We start from the raw sequence: 20,355 nt of genomic DNA, 5'->3' as shown, positions 1-20,355 counted from the left end.
CTGCAAGCTGCCACTACAAGCTTGAAGACAGCATCGCCTCCTCATCCGTCTTCCCCGCTACAGTCCTTACCTCCGAGATTCTATCTCTGTCCCGAGAAAACCTGTTCCCTAGCTGACATACAAAAAGTCCGCCCTACATGGCCGCCATTCCTATGTGTCAGCAGAAAACGAGAGGAGTAATGACATCACATCCTGTATATTTGCAAGCAAGTTACAAGTCCCGCCCATTAGCAGAATTGGCCAGGATATATTGAGAGTTCTGTCTCCATCTAGGGATATCTTTAAGAGCAGAAATACTTCCGGGATGACAAAAAGGTATTGTATTGGCTGAAGAGGGTTTACGTGCCAGTCAATCATTAGTGGCGAGTGGTGAATCAGAACTCAATAAAGTGCTGTATCGGTTGATGGTTTGTGACAGGGATGTGGTGAAGGGTCTATATTTTAGTTGAATACCAGTAGGAGACGGTAAACATGATCTTGCCTCTAAAGCTATGAGGTTGTGGGCCACATTTCCATCTCTTAGTTGTAATTAGTTGCAATCCGTTTGGAAGGTGTGATCGGTTAACCTTTTAGCCCATAAAATGTCGTCCCTGATAACGGATCTGACCCCTAACTTTGCGGATCTAGTGTATAGATGTATTTATCAGGGAATCTTTACCATCATAGTTCATGTGTGATGGGATTTTTGGCACATTCGACATATAAATACTCCTACAGGGACATTGGGCCTGATCTCGCCTGTAGTTAGGATGTTGACCACTGGCAGCTTGTGTTCTGTCACAGCTCTGCGTTAGTTCTAAAGCATTCTTACTGGTAGTGATAGCAGGAGGCTGGAGGGAATGGACATTAGGGGAACTATGCAATCCGAGACGTCGTTTAGTTCTTGCAAACGGCCAGTTTTTGGCTTGGGTGGATGGACTATAGGGGGACCTCTCACTTGCAAAAGTTTGACTTGGTCCGTAAGAGCTAGGATTAGTGCCTTAAGTGAGGTGACTTCATCCCTTAGATCTACTATGATCGTAGTCATATCCTGCCCACCAATGGTGCTTCTTCTGTGGTTCCCTCGGCCCTTCAGCCAAGTATATCTTCCTCTGCATGTGCAGTGGTGAAGCTCGTAGGAGAGGAGCCCCCCTCCCCCCACTTCCCCCCTCTAGCTCAAACGCTTCTCCCTGCTTATTACAGGCCAAATGCTGAAGAGGGAGGAAGCTATTGGGTAAAACAATATTGGTGTCGATACTGATATCCGCATCAGCCAGGGCTTCATCCAATAGGAACTGAGGAGACGCCTCCCTCGGCTGCATCAGTTGTGACTGTGTGCTCGGGGACGTAAGGGCGGCTTGGGAAGGGTTTTTAGTGCCACGTGTGTTCCACTTGGTACAATTAGCAGCTATATGTTTCACAGGAATGGGATTGGTTTGAAATTGGGATTTGGGCTAGAGGGATGCGATAACTCAGCTGAAGGGTGCAAAGTGTCTGCTGGGACCGGAGGAGGGGCAGGGCTAAGATCGCTTCACATTCCACGAATGAATCCGCAATGAGACCCGAAGCACAGTTGTTGGCTGCCGACCTACGAACCGGTTTACTTCTACTGCATTTCAGGCTGAGCCCTTCAGTCCCCCCCACACCCTAAAAATAATATTTTGAAAATATTATACAGATAGAGAAAAAATATAAACTTATTGGGATGAAAATACAATCAATATTGTGTCCCTGTCCATGTAGCACCTACGAGTGTCTCACATCTGCCTAGCTAGTTCACTAGAGGTAAACTAGGTGCCCGGTCACACAGTCAGACTTCACAAGTTGGGGTTAAGGACCAGTACTAAAAATATGAACAATTCACAGATAGTGTCATCACGGTCCACAACGCCAAGAGGAATGGACCTGCCCTGCCTCTTCCTGGCAATGACGGGCAAGGATGGGCGCAGCTAGCGCAGATATGCACCTCCAGGCACAGAAAGCAGTGTCAGGTGAGGCAAAGGCTCTTGGGGGCTGTGGCTCCGTGCCCCTACTCAGCGTAGGAGTGTCCCGTGCAGCGGGGCCTCGTGGCTCGAGATATACACCTCTGGGCGTAGAAAGCATTGTCAGGTGAGGCAGAGGGTCTTAGGGGCTGTGGTTCCATGCCCCTGGTCAGCATAGGAGCGTGTGATATGTTTTCTTTACGTTGGTACCTCCTGCCTAGATGAACCTGATCATAGTGAATGTAGTGCTTTGAAGGTGCTATTCAATTCCGTAGGAGCAGATCACGATTAATGTGACGCTTTGAAAGTGCTTTTCAATCCTGTAGGAGCATGTCATGGTGAATGTAGTGCTTTGAAGATGCTATTCAATCCTAGAGGAGCAGTTCATGGGGAATGTAGTGCTTTTAAGGTGCTATTCAATCCTAGAGGAGCAGACCATGGGGAATGTAGTGCTTTGAAGGCGCTGCTCAATCCTGTAGGAGCAAATCATGGGGAATGTAGTGCTTCAAAGGTGCTATTCAATCCTGTAGGATTTGACCAGGGGGAATGTAGTGCTTTGAAGGTGTTATTCAATCCTGTAGGAGCAGTGCATGGTGAATGTAGTGCTTTGAAGGTGCTGTTCAATCCTAGAGGAGCAGACCATGAGAAATGCTGTGCTTTGAAGGAGCTATTCAATCCTGTAGGAGCAGGTCATGGTGAAGGAAGAGATTTGAAGATGCTATTCAATCTCATAGGAGCAGATCATGGTGAATGTAGTGCTTCGAAGGTGCTATTCAATCCTGTAGGAGCAGACCATGGGAAATGTAGTGCTTTGAAGAGGCTATTCAATCCTGTAGGAGCAGACCATGGTGAATATAGTGCTTTGAAGATGCTATTCAATCCTGTAGAAGCAGGTCATGGTGAATGTAGTGCTTTGAAGATGCTGTTCAACCTTAGAGGAGCAGACCATGGTGAATGTAGTGCTTTGAAGATGCTATTCAATCCTGTAGAAGCAGGTCATGGTGAATGTAGTGCTTTGAAGATGCTGTTCAACCTTAGAGGAGCAGATCATGGTGAATATAGTGCTTTGAAGGTGCTATTCAATCCTGTAGGAGCAGGTCATGGGAAATGTAGTGGTTTGAAGGTGCTATTCAATCCTCTAGGAGCAGACCATGAGAAATGTAGTGCTTCAAAGGTGCTATTCAATCCTGTAGGAGCAGGTCATGGTGAATGTAGTGCTTTGAAGGCGGTACTATTCAATCCTGTAGGAGCAGGTCATGGTGAATGTAGTGCTTTGAAGGTACTATTCAATCCTGTAGGAGCAGGTCATGGTGAATGTAGTGTTTTGAAAGTGCTATTCAGTCCTGTAGGAGCAGGTCATGGTGAATGTAGTGTTTTGAAAGTGCTATTCAGTCCTGTAGGAGCAGGTCATGGTGAATGTAGTGCTTTGAAAGTGCTATTCAGTCCTGTAGGAGCAGGTCATGGTGAATGTAGTGTTTTGAAAGTGCTATTTAGTCCTGTAGGAGCAGGTCATGGTGAATGTAGTGTTTTGAAAGTGCTATTCAGTCCTGTAGGAGCAGGTCATGGTGAATGTAGTGTTTTGAAAGTGCTATTCAGTCCTGTAGGAGCAGGTCATGGTGAATGTAGTGTTTTGAAAGTGCTATTCAGTCCTGTAGGAGCAGACCATAGGGAATATAATGCTTTGAAGATGCTGTTTAACCCCAGAGGACTAGATCATGGTTAATGTGGTGCTTTTAAGGTGCTATTCAATCCTGTAGGAGCAGATCATGGTGAATTAGTGCTTTGAAGGTGCTATTTAATAAACAGCAGCCAAAGAGATTGTGTTCCACCATCCGCCTGTCTTGCAATAAAATCCACAAGAGAATCCACCAGTGAAATTTTCTGCACTGCACTGTGACTATGTGGGAGGTAAATTCACTAGTGCACTCTCCTTAGAAAGCACAATTCTCCGTTACCAGCCAGCTCTCCCTCAGTCCCTTCCTCCACAGTGTCTGTGTGCGTGGCCATTCCTTGAGGCAGGCGGATGCACATCAAGGTCCTTTTCACTCTTATCTGATTGGCAGATGTACATAATATCAAAATGTCCTGATGGTAGATTGGACCAAAGACCATGACATTGAGGCTTAGAACACAATGCACCTCAGGGGCTGGGGAAGGCATTCGAGTGCAATTGTCGCCCACAGGAGGACAGCAGGAGTGTTCTTTTGACAAGGGTCGTCAGATGCTGAAAGTAACTGTTCAGTAGTAGTGTCTCCTCTGTCCAAGGCTGTTGAAGAGATTTGTCGACCCCGAGGGTCAAGATTTGCACTGCTCTCTACCTTATCTGCTCAGGTCATAGCAGGAAATGATCACATTCACTTCCGGGATGCCGATCCGTCTGCTGGCACAGATATGGAAGGGTTCTAACGACGCCAATTTGTTACAATATGATGCAAGCTAGCCCTACCCAGAGAGGCGACATGTGTGATCCAACACCATATGCTTGTGCTAGAATCAACCCTGGAGGCACAGCTCCAAACTGTGGATGAATCCCACCAAGAATCACCTCACCCATCCAGATCTGCCTCAATACTGACCCACCTGGAAATATAGCACAGGGTTGTCACACACAACATGGACCCACCAGGAAATGTGTCATAGGGTACCGCACATTCATCATGGACCCATCAGGAAATGTATCGTAGGGTACTGCACACTTATCATGGACCAACCGGGAAATGTGTCGTAGGGTACCACACATTCATCATGGACCCACCAGGAGATGTGTCATGGGGTACCGCACATTCATCATGGACCCATCAGGAAATGTATCATAGGGTACTGCACACACAACATGGACCCACCAGGAGATGTGTCATGGGGTACCACACATTCATCATGGACCCATCAGGAAATGTATCGTAGGGTACTGCACATTTATCATGGACCAACCTGGAAATGTGTCGTAGGGTTACGCACACCCATCATGGACCCACCAGGAAATGTGTCATAGGATCCCGCACACTTCTCATGGACCAACCAGGAAATGTGTCGTAGGGTTACGTACACCCATCATGGACCCACCAGGACATGTGTCATAAGTTACTGCACACTTATCATGGACCCACCAGGAAATGTGTCATAGGGTACTGCACATTCATCATGGACCCACCAGGAAATGTGTCGTAGGGTATCGCACATTCATCATGGACCCACCAGGAAATACGTTGTAGGGTACCACACACTCATTATGGACCCACCAAGAAATGTGTCATAGGGTTCCGCACACTAATCATGGACCCACCAGGAAATTTGTCAGAGTTCCGCACACTCATCATGGACCCACTAGGAAATGTGTTGTAGGGTACCGCACATTCATCATGGACCCACCAGGAAATGCGCAGTAGGGTACCCCACACTCATCATGGACAACCAGGAGATGTACCATCGTATACCGCACACTCATCATGGACCCACTAGAAAATGTACCAAAGGCTGTTTCACACACACATCACAAATTTGCCAGGAAAAGTGATAAAGGAAATGTGGATCTGCGAGGAAATGCACTAAAGGATCTTTCACATAGATGCACCCACCAGGAAAAAAAGAAAACTGAACCCACCAGGAAATGTACCAAAGTGTGTGTCACACACATCATGGACCCACCAGGAAATGTACAAAGTGTGTGTCACACACATCCTGGACCCACCAGGAAATGTACCAACGTGTGTGTCACACACATCATGGAACCACCAGGAAATGTACCAACATGTGTCACACATATCATGGACCCACCAGGAAATGTACCAAAGTGTGTCGCACACATCATGGAGCCACCGGGAAATGTACCAAAGTGTGAGTCACACACATCATGGACCCACCAGGAAATGTACAAAGTGTGTGTCACACACATCCTGGACCCACCAGGAAATGTACCAACGTGTGTGTCACACACATCATGGAACCACCAGGAAATGTACCAACGTGTGTCACACACATCATGGACCCACCAGGAAATGTACCAAAGTGTGTCGCACACATCATGGAGCCACCAGGAAATGTACCAAAGTGTATGTCACACACATCAGGGACCCACCAGAAAATGTACAAAGGTGTGTGTCACACACATCATGGCCCCACCAAGTAATGTACCAAAGTGTGTGTCACACACATCATGGAACCACCAGGAAATATACCAAAGTGTGTGTCACACACATCATGGACCCACCAGGAAATGTACCAATGTATGTGTCACACATATCATGGAACAACCAGGAAATGTACCAAAGTGTGTCACACACATCATGGACCCACCAGAAAATGTACCAGAGTGTGTGTCACACACACCATGGAGCCACCATGAAATGTATCAAAGTGTGTCACTAACAGCATGGACCCACCAGGAAATGTACCAAAGTGTGTCACACACATCATGGACCCACCAGGAAATGTACCAAGTATCTGTCACACACATCATGGATCCACCACGAAATGTACCCAAGTGTGTGTCATACACATCATGGACCCACCAGGAAACGTACCAAGGTATGTATGACACACATCATGGACCCACCAGGAAATGTACCAAGGTGTGTGTCACAAACATCCTGGACCCACCAGGAAATGTACCAACGTGTGTCACACACATCATGGACCCACCAGGAAATGTTCCAAAGTGTGTCGCACACATCATGGAGCCACCAGGAAACGTACCAAAGTGTGTGTCACACACATCATGGACCCACCAGGAAATGTACAAAGTGTGTGTCACACACATCCTGGACCCACCATGAAATGTACCAACGTGTGTGTCACACACATCATGGACCCACCAGGAAATGTACAAAGTGTGTGTCACACACATCATGGACCCACCAGGAAATGTACAAAGTGTGTGTCACACACATCCTGGACCCACCAGGAAATGTACCAACATGTGTGTCACACACATCATGGACCCACCAGGAAATGTACAAAGGTGTGTGTCACACACATCATGGCCCCACCAAGTAATGTACCAAAGTGTGTGTCACACACATCATGGAACCACCAGGAAATGTACCAAAGTGTGTGTCACACACATCAGGGACCCACCAGGAAATGTACAAAGGTGTGTGTCACACACATCATGGCCCCACCAAGTAATGTACCAAAGTGTGTGTCACACGCATCATGGAACCACCAGGAAATGTACCAAATTGTGTGTCACACACATCATGGACCCACCAGGAAATGTACCAATGTATGTGTCACACATATCATGGACCCACCAGGAAATGTACCAATGTATGTGTCACACACATCATGGACCCACCAGGAAATGTACCAGAGTGTGTGTCACACACACCATGGAGTCACCATGAAATGTATCAAAGTGTGTCACTAACAGCATGGACCTACCAGGAAATGTACCAAAGTGTGTCACACACATCATGGACCCACCAGGAAATGTACAAAGTATCTGTCACACACATCATGGATCCACCACGAAATGTACCCTAGTGTGTGTCATACACATCATGGACCCACCAGGAAACGTACCAAGGTATGTGTGACACACATCATGGACCCACCAGGAAATGTACCAAGGTGTGTGTCACACACAGCATAGACCCACCAGGAAATGTACCAAGGTGTGTGTCACACACATCATGGACCCACCAGGAAACGTACCAAAGTGTGTCACAAACAGCATGGACCCACTAGGAAATGTACCAACGTGTGTGTCACACACAGCATGAACCCAACAGAAAATGTACCAATGTGTAGTTCACACACATCATGGACCCACACAGAAATGTACCAAAGTGTGTTTCACACACAACATGGACCCAAAAAGAAATGTACCAAAGTGTGTCACATACATCATGGACCCACCAGGAAATGTACCAAGTTGTGTGTCACACACATTATAGAACCCCCAGGAAATTAATCAAAGTGTGTGTCACACACTTCATGGACCCACCAGGAAATGTACCAAAGTATGTGTCACACACATCATGTACCCACCAGGAAATGTACCAAAGTGTGTGTCACACACATCATGGACCCACCAGAAAATGTACCAAGGTGTGTGTCACACACATCATGGCCCCACCAAGAAATGTACCAAAGTGTGTGTCACACACAACATGGAACCACCAGGAAATGTACCAAAGTGTGTGTCACACACATCATGGACCCACCAGAAAATGTACCAAGGTGTGTGTCACACACATCATGGCCCCACCAAGAAATGTACCAAAGTGTGTGTCACACACAACATGGAACCACCAGGAAATGTACCAAAGTGTGTGTCACACACATCATGGACCTACCAATAAACATCCAACGACACAGGGACCCAACATGAATATAACAAAGGGTATGTCACACACAAGATGACTGAAAAATGACCTCTTTCTTTAGGGGGGATTCAACATGGCAGGGGGTTTCTAGATATCAGCAGGGCTCACGCAGCAATGGAGTGACATCTTCAGGATTTTTTGGGCCTGGAATAAAATATACTTTACCCTACCTTCCCCTCACTGTTAGAAACAACTTGGCTTTTATTATCAATGTTTCAGTTATTTCAAGTTTTTTTTATGCCAAACAATATTCAATTATATTCTAAACTTTCAAAAACGGTGGAGGGAGATAGAGCAATAGATGAGGGATGGAGAGATGGGAGGCATGGCGAGAAGGTGAAAGAGAGAGGTGGAGGGGGTAGAGCGATAGGTGAGGGATGGAGAGATGCGAGGTATGGCAAGAAGATGAAAGAGAGAGGTGGAGGGGAGGTAGAGCGGTAGGTAAGGGAGGGAGAGATGCGAGGCATGGCGACAAGAGGAAAGAGAGAGGTGGAGGGGAGGTAGAGCGATAGGTGAGGTAGGGAGAGATGCGAGGCATGGCGAGAAGATGAAAGAGAGAGGTGGAGGGGAGGTAGAGCGATACGTGAGGTAGGGAGAGATGCGAGGCATGGGGAGAAGACGAAGGAGAGAGGTGGAAGGGCAGGTAGAGCGAAAGGGGCGGTAAGGAGAGATGAGAGGCATGGGGAGAAGACAAAAGAGAGAGGTGGAGGGGAGGTAGAGCGATAGGTGAGGGAGGGAGAGAGGCCAGGCATGGCGAGAAGACATAAGAGAGAGGTGGAGGGGAGGTAGAGCGATAGGTGAGGGAGGGAGAGATGCGAGGCATGGTGAGAAGATGAAAGAGAGAGGTGGAGGGAAGGTAGAGCGATAGGTGAGGTAAGGAGAGATGAGAGGCAAGGCGAGAAGATGAAAGAGAGAGGTGGAGGGGAGTTAGAGTGATAAGTGAGGTAGGGAGAGATGCGAGGCATGGCGAGAAGATGAAAGAGAGAGGTGGAGGGGAGGTAGAGCACTATGTGATGGAAGGAGGGATGCGAGAGATGTCGAGAAGAGGAAAGAGTGATAGGTGACAAAGAGAGAAGGTTAGAGAGAGAAATGGGGAATGGTGAAAGAGAAATGAATTATAAAGTAGAAAGCGTAAAGAGAAGTAAGCAGATAAAGGTGAAGAAGAGAAAGAGAGGTGAGGTTGATAGACAAATAGACCAAGAGAGGATATGGAAGAGACAGTTGTGAAGTAGAGACATAATTCGAGACAGAAAGATGAGGTAAAACATTTATCAAGAGAGATAGGTTGGAAGAGTTAGGTGAGGTGGAAGGGCTGAGTTGACTTGGAGAAGAGGGTGCTTAAAGAGACCTGTGAGAAGCAGAGTAGAGTTAATGATAATTACAGAAACTTGTTGAGGGTAGAAAAATGGAGGAAGTTAGAGGAGAGTTAAGTAGAGAGAGGTGAGGTACATTGAATAGAGGTGAGGTACATTGAATAGAGGTAGAAAGAGAACAAGGGGGTGGCGAGTTAGCAGATGTGGGTACTGGTGGTGTAGAGATAGATTAAGTAGTAAGAGAGATGGGAGCTAGAGAGAGAAAATAGAGAAGCGGGGAAAAGGGTGGTAATGCGGAGGGAGGGCTAATAGCGAGGTAGAGTCAGGAAAGTTAGAGAGGTGGAGTGAAGATAGAGTGGCAATGTACAGAGAGAGAGCGGAGGTGGAGAAAGAGATGGAGGAGGTGGAGGAGAGATACTGGGGCAGGAGGCAGAATCAGAGAAGCAAGTTGGGGAGAGGGGGATAAGGTGGATACGAGCTGAGACAGTGAGTGGGGAAGAGCAGAAGAAATACTAAGATACAGAGAGTGGGGGCAGAGAGAGAGAGAAAGAGAGAAAAAGGAAGAGAGAGATGGAGAGAGAGAGGGAGAAGGGGCAGAGAGAGAGAGATGAAGAGAGGAAGAGAGAGGGAGAGAGAGGGGGGAGAGACAAAGGGTGAGACAGGGGGACAGAGAAGGAGAGAGAGAGAGACTTAGGGGAGAGAGAGAGAGGGAGAGGGAGAGACAGAGAGAGAGAGACAAGGGAGACAGAGAGAAAGGGTAAAGAGAGAGATGGTGAGAGAGAGAGGGAGAGACAGGGAGACAGAGAAGGAGAGAGAGAGAGACAGAGGGAGGGAGAGAGAGAGGGAGAGAGAGAAGTGGGAGTGAGAAAGAGAGAGAGGGAGAGACGGAGAGAGGTAGAGGGAGAGAGAAAGAGAGGAGCCGAAGAAATGGAGAGAGGGAGGGGGAGACAGAGAGAGAAAGAGAGAAAGGGAGAGAGAGAGAGAGAGAGAGAGGGAGGGAGTGATGGAGAGAGACAGGGAAGCAGAGAGAGGGGAACAGAGAGAGAGAGAGAGAGAGCGAGAGAGATAGGGGGAGAGACAGAGAGAGAGACAGGGAGACAGAGAGAGAGGGAAAATAGAGAAATAAGGAGAGAGATTGGGACAGACAGGGAGACAGAGAAGGAGAGAGAGAGAGGGGGAGTGAGAAAGAGAGAGAGGGAGAGAGAGAGAGAGGGAGAGAGAAAGAGAGGAGCGGAAGAAATGGAGAGAGGGGGGAGACAGAGAGAGAAATAGAGAGAGAGAGAGAGAGAGAGGGAGGGAGAGAGAGGGAGGGAGTGATGGAGAGAGAGAGGGAGACAGGGAAGCAGAGAGGGAGAGAGAGAGGGAGGAAGAAAGAGAGAGGGAGAGGGAGAGAGAGAGAGGTAGAGAGAGAGAAAGGAAGGGAGGAAGAGAGTGGGAGAGAGAGAGGGGGAGACAGAAAAAGAGAGAGAGGTATAGGGAAAATGAGAGAGATACAGGGAGGTAGAGAGTAAGAGAGAGAGAGAGGGATATAGAGAGAGACAGAGAGAGCGAGAGGGAAAAGGAGAGAGAAGGAGGGAGAAAGAGAGAGGGAGAGACCAAGAGAGAGAGACAGAGAAAGAGAGGGATAGAGACAGAGAGACAGGGAGACAGAGTGGGAAAGAGAGACAGAGAGAGGGGGACAGAGAGGGAGAGGGAGATGAGGTGAATATGAGGTGAGGCAATGAGTGGGAAGGAGTGGAAGAAATACTAAGGCAGGGGCGGCTCCTCCACTAGGGCGGAGGAGCATCACCCCACTGCTTTCTCGCATCGCGAGGAGCAGAAACATGAAATAGTGATCACTACCATATTATGTTTCTGCTTCTCGCACTGCGAGAAAGCAGAAAGGTTTGGTTGGGGGCGGGCAGGTAGGTTGGTATCTGCTCTAGGGCAGAGGAGGAATGGTTTGCCCACTGCTGAGGGCGCGGACTGTTTGGTCCTCCCTCTAGGGCCGCCCAACACAGTGATGCACATGCTATAGTTCTCCATGCAGGCTGCAATGCAGCCTACATGGAGAACATGGCCTTCCAGTAAGCCCCTTCGTGGGTGGCGGCCCAACCAATCACAACGCTCCACTGGAGCGTTGTGGTTGTCTTAGGGCAGAGGAGGGAGGCTGCCTGCTTCCTGAAGACGCAGGATAGTGGGAAAGAGACAGAGAGAGAGAGAGACAGAGAAAGAGACAGAGAGATATAGAGACAAAGGGAGACAAAGACAGGGAGAGAGAGAAGGAAAGAGAGGGTGAGAACAAGAGGAAGAGGGAGAGAAAGAGAGAGAGGAAGAGAGGGAGGGAGAGAGAGAGAGAGAGGGGGACACAGAGAGGGAGAGACACAGAGAGAGGGAGAGGGAAAAGGAGAGCGAGACAGAAAGAGAGAGAGGTGTGAGGTCGTCCTAGGTGAGGTAGAGAGCGTGTTGAAATAGTGGGGTAGGTGTACACACATAGAGGTGGTAAGAGAGAGAGGTAAAGAGAGAGGGGTGAAGAAGAAGGAGTGAGGAGAAATACCTTAGTTGCCACCTGCTTGAGAGGGTGAGGGGGAAAGTTGGCAGGCCTATCTTGCACACTAGGTCTGTGTAAAGCAAATTCAGCTGCAAATTAAAGAATGTGCTTTCTATGCCTAGTGTTATTGTGGTTTTACCTTAGAGTGTTCAATCTCTTTAGGAGGGGGACCCTTCAAAGCAAACTTGACCCCTTTTTCCCTGCCTCGAAACAGCTCTGAAGTAAAGGTGCGACGGGGGGTCCATGGGGAACAGGCATAGAAACAGCTCCCTTGGAAGGGCGTCAGGGTGAGAGATGGGGGGGCCAGGCATAGACAGCCGGAGTATTATACATGAGGGATGGAGTGAGGAAGAGTGCAGCATAAGATGCACAGATGAACCCCAAACCTGCTGGGAGGGGCTTTCAAGGGAGAAGAAGCATCTAGGAACCCAGCGAAGGGATGGGGTGAAGGCTTGGGGGCTGACCCTTCCAGCCGCTTGTGGCATGCCAGAGAGGGACTGGGCCATCGAATGTCCCTTTTTAGAAGACAAGAGCTTCTGTACGGGGTGTGGGTGGGTACACTTGTTTGTGTCATGAACAGAGGCATCATTCGTGATGGCATGGTGGGCACGCTATTGCTTAGATGATCTGTGTAACAGTGGCGTGCCTGGTTTGCTGGGGTCGGGGACGGTGTTCACTTCAAGAACTATGAGTAAGTGTTTCCCAGAGACAAGATTCAAAACAGCATTTCAAAATACAGTCACTAAGAAAAAGACTGATTTAAAAGTGAGTTTGAGATCAGAATTTTAGGAAAACCATTAAGGTTTATTATATTTAAAGTGCAAAAATATGTCATAAAAATAAACAGTGCATCTTGCTCCATACGGTGTCAAGCGAGAAAAATAAACACAGAATGAACACGGTGATTCAGCAGCCATTTTCAGAAAGATGGAGACGAGGACTAACTGAGGCCTTGTTCTGTCTCAGCCTGAAAACCGCATGAAAACACGTCATAAGGATTTTGTTTCAATTGAAATCGCTCCACGTTAATACACGTGTAAATCCAACTATAGAGTAACTCATAATAATTTATGGTTCGATTGTGGAAAATCTTCCAATATATCCACTCTTACCTCTGAGGGTAGGCCTGCTAGTCTGTGCGATTGACACAACTAACAATTAGTTATAGCATCCATACATACTCTGTGGGTACACATGATAGTCTGTGCGATTGACACACCTAGCCATTAGTTATACCATCCATACATACTCTGTGGGTGTGCCTGCTAGTCTGTGTGATTGACACAACTAGCCATTAGGTATACCATCCATACATACTATGTGGGTGCGCCTGATAGCCTGTGCCATTGACATAGATAGCCGTTAGTTATACCATCCATGCATACTCTCTTGGTACGCCTGATATTCTGAGCCATTGACACAGATAGCCATCAGTTAAACCTTCAATACCTACTCTGTGGGTAGGCCTGATAGCCCGTGCCATTGACACAACTAGCCGTCAGTTAAACCTTCCATACATACTCTGTAGGTAGCCCTTACAGGCTGTGCCATTGACACAGATAGCCATTAAATATACCATCCATGCATACTTTGTGGGTACACCTGATAGTCTGTGCCATTGACACAGATACCCATTAGTTATACCATTCATACATACCTATGTGGGTACACCACTGCTTAATTTGTAAATATTTTAAGTGCCAGGGCCTCAGTTAAGAGTTCACTGCAGCTTGCACCACCCATTTCCCCTGCCAATGACAATGCCAACACAACTACTAACCATCACAGTCCCACAAATGGAACAATTTAGGCTATTCCTGGCCCCCAAAGCGATAACAATGCCTTGGGTGGCAGCACTATACCTGACTGCCCCAAGTCTAGACAGATAACCCCCATTCTTAAAAAAAACCACAGTGGACCACACTGATCTAAATAGCTTCCACCCTATCGTCAACTTCCCGACTCTTTCAAAGCTCATCGAGAAATGTGTGCATGCCGAGCTATGTGATCACATAGAGAAATTTCAAATCTTTGACCAATACCAATCTGGCTTCTGTCAGGGCCACAGCATTGAATCGGCCCTAACTCACATAGTTGATGATGCGTTACGAATGCTTGATCAAAATAAATCCGGTCTTCTAATCCTCCTCGACCTCTCATCAGCATTTGATACGGTCAAACATGTCAGCCTCCTTGACTTACTGGAATCCAGGATGGGGCTTTCTGGTCCCATCTTAGAGTGGTTTCAATCAATCAATCAGTGGTTTATAAAGCGCGCTACTCACCCTGAGGGTCTCAAGGCGCTGGGGGGGGGGGGGGGGGGGGGGAGGAGGGGAGCAGCTCTGGATCAGTCGAAGAGCCAGGTCTTGAGGTCTTTCCTGAATGTGAGCAGGGTCGGGTAGCGCCTGATGTTCACAGGGAGCTCGTTCCAGGTCTTGGCTGCAATGTAGAAGGATCTCCCGCCTGTTCTGTTTCTGCTGATGGGGGGACCTCTGCCAGGGCGAGGTCGGCGGAGCGGAGGTTCCGCTTGGGTATGTGGAAGGATACTCTCTCGTTGAGGTATTTGGGTCCCATGTTGTTGTGAGGGATTTGTAGGCGTGGGTGAGGAGTTTGAAGGTGACCCTCTTCTCGACGGGGAGCCAGTGGAGGTCTAGTAGGTGTTGGGTCATGTGTTCGTGACGCGGTGCTCCGAGGACGAGTCTAGCCACGGCGTTCTGGATGGTATGGAGTCTGTGCAGAAGAGTTCTGGGGATTCCGGCATATAGGGCGTTTTCGTAGTCCAGTCTGCTGGTTATGAGCGCGTGGGTGACGGTCCTTCTGCAATCGGGGGGATCCATTTGAAAGTCTTGTGGAGGATGCGCAGGTGGTTGAAACTGGTGGAAGCAACGGTGTTGATGATCTGGCTGATAATGGAGAGGCAGGAGTCAAGGATGATGCCGAGGGTTCGTGCGTGGTCTGTAGGGGTGGGTGGGTTTCAGAGAGCGGAGGGCCACCAGGTGTTGTCCCAGGTGGAGGTGCAGGGTCCGAGGGTGAGGACCTCTGTCTTCTCTGAGTTGAGCTTCTAACAGCTGTCTTTCATCCAGGCTGCCACGTTCTTCATTCCTTCCTGGAAGCAGAGTCTGGTGTCTTCGGGATTCTTCGTGAGTGAGAGGATGAGCTGGGTGTCGTCGGCGTAGGATACGATGCTGAGCCCCTGCTGTCTGACGATGGAGGCGAGGGGGGCCATGTAGATGTTGAAGAGTGTGGGGCTGACCGTTGATCCTTGGGGTACTCTGCAGTTGATGTTGGTGGGTTCGGAAAGGAAGGGAGGGAGTCTGATCCTCTGGGTTCTGCCAGAGAGAAGGATTGGATCCAGTCGAGGGCAGTTCCTTGTATCCCTGCATCGTGAAGTCTGGTTGTGAGCGTGCGGTGTGAAACGGTGTTGAAGGCTGCGTAGAGGTCTAAATGGATGAGGGCCGCAGTGTGTCCCTGGTCGAGTAGCATGCGGATGTCGTCAGTGGGGGCAAGGAGGGTGGTCTTGGTGCTGTGGTTGCTCCAAATCCAGACTGGGAGGCGTCTAGGATGGAGTTCTCTTCGATGAAGGCAGTCAGCTGGGCGTTTACGAGTCTCTCGGTGACTTTGGCTGCGAAGTGGAGGATAGAGATGGGCTGGTAGTTTTTCAGGTCCATTGGGTCAGCCGTTGGTTTCTTGAGGAGGGGGTTTAAAACCTCTGCACGCTTCCAGTCGTATGGGCAGATGCAGGATCTGAAGGAGGCGTTGATGGTCCGTCCTAGTTCTGGTGCGATGGTGGCAGCGGCCCTGTGAAATATGTGCGGTAGGCAGGGGTTCGTTGGGGCTCCTGAGTGGGTTTTCTTCATGGTCACGGTGGTGTGTTAGATGGTGGCAGGGTCCCAGGTCATGATGGCTGGCTTATCAGCGGCGGTGGGTAGGGGGGTGGTGGTGTCTGGCATTGGTTCGCTGAAGTTGTCGTAGAGGACCTCGATCTTCAGATGGAAGTAGGAGCTGAGCTTGCCGCAGAGTTCCTGGGAGGGTGTGACGTCCATGGCTTCGCTGGTGAGTTTTGCGAACTGCTGTATGACGTTGAACAGTTCCTTTGTGTTGGTCGCGTTGGTCTGGACTTTGTCTCTTATGAAGGTCCGTTTGGTGTCTCTTATGCACTGGCGGTATTCCTTCAGGGCGCTCCTGTGGTTTTTCCGTGCTTCCATGGTTTTCCGGTTTTGCCAGGTTTTCTCTTGGCGTCTGCAGGACCTTCTGGCTTCTTGTAGTTCTGTGTTGAACCAAGCGGCCTTCAGAGGGCGTTGTTTGGCAGGGTGGTGGAGGGGTGCGAGCTTGTCGGCGCAGCAGGAGATCCAGTGGTGAAATTCTATGACTGCGGAGTTGGTGTCAGTCGTGGCGCTGGGGGGGTTGTGGAGGAGGGTGGTGTTGAGGTGTTCCTCTGTGACCTTGCTCCACTTCCGTTGCGGCAGGCGTGGGGCGGGTGCAGGTGCGGTGGTGCTGTTGAAGGTGAAATGGGCACAGTGGTGGTCCGTCCAGGGGGGCTGGGTGGTGTGGCGGAAGCGGATGTTTGTCCCTCCCGTGAAGATGGGGTCGAGGGTGTGTCCAGCTCTGTTGGTAGGCGTGTTGATCAGCTGCTTCAGTCCGAGGTTGGCGAGGTTGTCGAGGAGAGTGGTGGTGTCAGGGTCGTTGCAGTTGTCAAGGTGGAAGTTCAGGTCCCCGAGTAGAATTAGGGTTGCCTCCTTCCACCACAATAGATGCCAAAGAAGAAAGACGAATCGGTCTCTGTCCACCTCTACATCTGTCACATTAGGGATACCACAGGTTTCCATACTCTCACCCACTCTCTTTAACCTGTTCATGGAGCCATTAACCAAAATTCTGAAATCATCCAACATAAATTAACACATGAATGCTGATGACACCCAACTTTACCTGAAAATCTCCTCCTTTGAAGAATATTAGGTCTCTCAACGTAAATCTACAAAAAAACTCAAAACTAGTTGACCTGCAACCATCTCAAACTAAATACTCTCAAAACAGAATATTTTTTAATTGCACCCCCCCCCCCAAGCAATCACTCAACATTTGTGAACGGATGAAACATTAAACAGCCCTCAATTGTATTCCACATGTTATCGATAACATGACAATAACGCTTGACAAGAACTTGAACATGCAGGAGCACAAAAGCTGGGACACCAGAGGAGCTAACTTCCAAATGAGCATCTTAAGGAAAGTCAAACCCTTCCTCCCTCTCGTTGACTTCAAGTCAGTTGTTCGAGGTCTAGTAATTTCCAGGTTGGACTAATCCTTTGTGGCCTCCCTAGGTCAAGGCTGGGCCCCCCTTAGGGCCTCCTTAACCCAGCTGCAAGGCTCATTACTGGACCTAAATGCAATAAACACATCAAGCCTCTTCTGAAATCATTAAACTGGCTACCTTATGAGGCAAAAAATTAGTTAACAATTGCCTGCATGACACATAAAGCCTTACACTCCAACACCCTGAGGTACATTGTACAAAAACTGGAGCTAACGGGAGGTGCTAGAACCTTAAGAAGCACCTCGTCCTTGCTGCTGAAACCGCAGAAATTCAAGACGAAGAAAACTTACAATGGAGCCTTCTCTGACATGGCCACAGAATCTGGAATTCCCTACATTCTGAAATCCGAGTTAAGCCTTCACCTGTATCTATAGCAAAACAAGTGAAAGTGCTATTGATGAACAAATTCCTGCTCTGGCTCCTAGGATCTCTCCCTGCCAGCACCGGTAATGCACACTGTCCGCACTTGTGGTCTGTCTTCAGACACTATGGCCTGTTCTGTTATTCTCTCTGTTGCACTAGAGGAAGCGCTTCACCCCCGCCTTGGTACTGCTACTTCCTGCACTGTTATTGTGATTATTAATATTGCTTCTGTTGTCTGATTTACCTGTTTCTCTCAACCTGATAATCTGTAAATCACTCTGATACCCTCTAGGGTCATGTTCACGCTATATAAAACTAAATACATATTAAATTAACAAACAACTGTTGTGCTTATTAGTAAATTAGACAAACAGTGCCACCATGTGGCAGACTGTCATAAGTGCCGGTGTTGACAGTTATGTGCCGGTGCTGAGCACCAGAAACCACTGGCTCCAATTAAGCACTGGGGTTTACCTGTCTGTGCTGATGGCAAATATAACCCTTAGTCACATCACCCATGCATACCTATGAGGGTGTCCTCCTCTGTGCCATTGACACAGATAGCCATTAGCGAGGCAGTCCACAATTACTGTAGACAGAGTAGGAGTTCAAAACATCTATACACGATCCTAAAACTCCTGTTTTAGATTCTTGGGGCATACACGCTGTCAAGCAGGAGATGTAGGATCCGCATAAACTTGAGCACACTAGCACATGGGCAGCGAGGTGTGCCAGGAAAGGAGCCCAACAGATGACATCCAACACTCTGCACGCAGAGTACATGCTGTATGCAGCAGCTGTTCCCAAAAAAATCTCAATAATGGGTTTGCTAAGAGGGTTCTCAGGTCACCTTAACCGAAGGTTTGACGTTGAAAGAGGCTGTGTGCTCCGGGTGGCACAGGGCATGTTTGCAGAAGGGAGTTCAGCAGAAAGCCAGGCACAGTCCTGCCAGGGAAGGGCCCTTCAGAAGGCCCTCCCTCTTCCATCCTCTCCTGGGTTGCAGAAGCCTTTAAAGGTGGGTGGAAAGCCTGCCCGCTCCAAGGCGTCTCACCATGAAGAGTACCCATCACATCTCGCTTGCGCTGGCACTGCTAGCCCTCTGCGTGGAGCTGTCCTGGGCTGGAGTCTGGAATGCAGCAGGTGAGCACGAGGTGGCAGGGGCTCCGGGGCAAGCATAGGCAGAGGCTGGTTCCAAGCACTTAGTGGAATACCACGACATGCATTTGTAAAGCATACCATCCCTCCAAGGAGTCGCTAGTCACTATAGAAATGATGTTCATTGTTACCCAACTCAATGATACTCATGTTATCGACATTGGGAGGCTGAGCGGCTGAGTGGGCCATCCTGGATTCAATACTCTGATCGTGGGATCCTACACAGACCCCTGCACGAGGACATTAGTACACTGACACATCAGACGCAGATCATAAGCAGGGCCACTGGAATCATGTGGCAGGGTAGGACCAAATTAGGTGGCACCGTTCATAACCTTAAGTGGTAAGAAATTGATTGTTTATACTGCAACTCATTCTGTGACAATATTGTCTTACTATTTTTTCATTTTAATACACTTGATAGAAAAGGGATCTCAACACTATGAAAAATGCAATATTTTCTGAAGAAAGAAAAGTATACATAATCATCAGCTCTTTGTTGAAAAATGCTATTCACCAGGAAATATTTTCACTTGCTTGGAAGCATGGGAACAAAACTTTAATAACGTTGTCCCTTCTAATTGCCAAAGTAATTACTTTGGGTAAACCCTACAATGTTGCATTAGTAGATGACAAGTTTGTCTACACTTCATGAGCTAAAGGTGTGTCTCTTTCATTCTGCATATCCAACTTATCTTTTAGAACATGGATTTGCATGAATGATGTTGCAAAACATCAAGGATGTGATTTAGGGGTCGCCAGGAGTTGCAGCCGAAAGCCCTGGTTTGCCCTTTGCGACCCCTAACCCTGGCTTAGAAACCCATGGCCTCAGAGGCGACAAAATCAGCGCCAGGAACATAGGGGCAGTTCGCTCATAAGCCTATTTTTTATTACACTGATAGTGAGTAATACAGTATTATTCTCTAGTAGTTTAAAATGGTAATGGAGCGCCGCTGGTACCTGAAATGAGACCTTTGCTGGCAGGTAAAGTAAGTAAACATTGTTTTTAAATGTATGTTGTGCGCATGCGTGCAGGTGAGAGTGTGTTGGTGTTAGAGTGAGATCATGCATACATGTGAACACTTGTATCAGGATGTGCGAGCATGCGTACATGTCAACACTTGTATCAGGATGTGCGAGCATGCGTACATGTGAGCACTTGTATCAGGATGTGAAAGCATGCATACATGTGAACACTTGTATCAGGATGTGCGAGCATGCGTACATGTGAGCACTTGTATCAGGATGTGCGAGCATGCGTACATGTGAACACTTGTATCAGGATGTGAAAGCATGCGTACATGTGAACACTTGTATCAGGATGTGAGAGCATGCGTACATGTGAACACTTGTATCAGGATGTGCGAGCATGCATACATGTGAACACTTG

At 48.3% G+C, this 20,355-nt stretch overlaps 1 protein-coding gene and 1 long non-coding RNA gene across 2 annotated transcripts in view; one reads left to right on the top strand and one right to left on the bottom strand.

The window, feature by feature from the left end:
• The window catches only part of LOC146822327 (uncharacterized), a 110,346-nt gene that overhangs the window by 73,798 nt on the left and 16,193 nt on the right, over window positions 1-20,355 (bottom strand). The window lies entirely within an intron of this gene.
• The window catches only part of LOC146822326 (WAP four-disulfide core domain protein 18-like), a 58,775-nt gene continuing 57,282 nt past the window's right edge, over window positions 18,863-20,355 (top strand). Inside the window, exon 1 of the mRNA XM_085613409.1 lies at window positions 18,863-18,950. Within this exon, the coding sequence (XP_085469535.1) occupies window positions 18,863-18,950 (88 nt within the window). The remainder of the gene's footprint in view (window positions 18,951-20,355) is intronic.

The sequence above is a fragment of the Triturus cristatus genome, chromosome 6, assembly GCF_964204655.1.
Source record: "Triturus cristatus chromosome 6, aTriCri1.1, whole genome shotgun sequence".
Taxonomy (NCBI): domain Eukaryota; kingdom Metazoa; phylum Chordata; class Amphibia; order Caudata; family Salamandridae; genus Triturus; species Triturus cristatus.
This window is presented reverse-complemented; position numbering and strand designations above follow the sequence as displayed.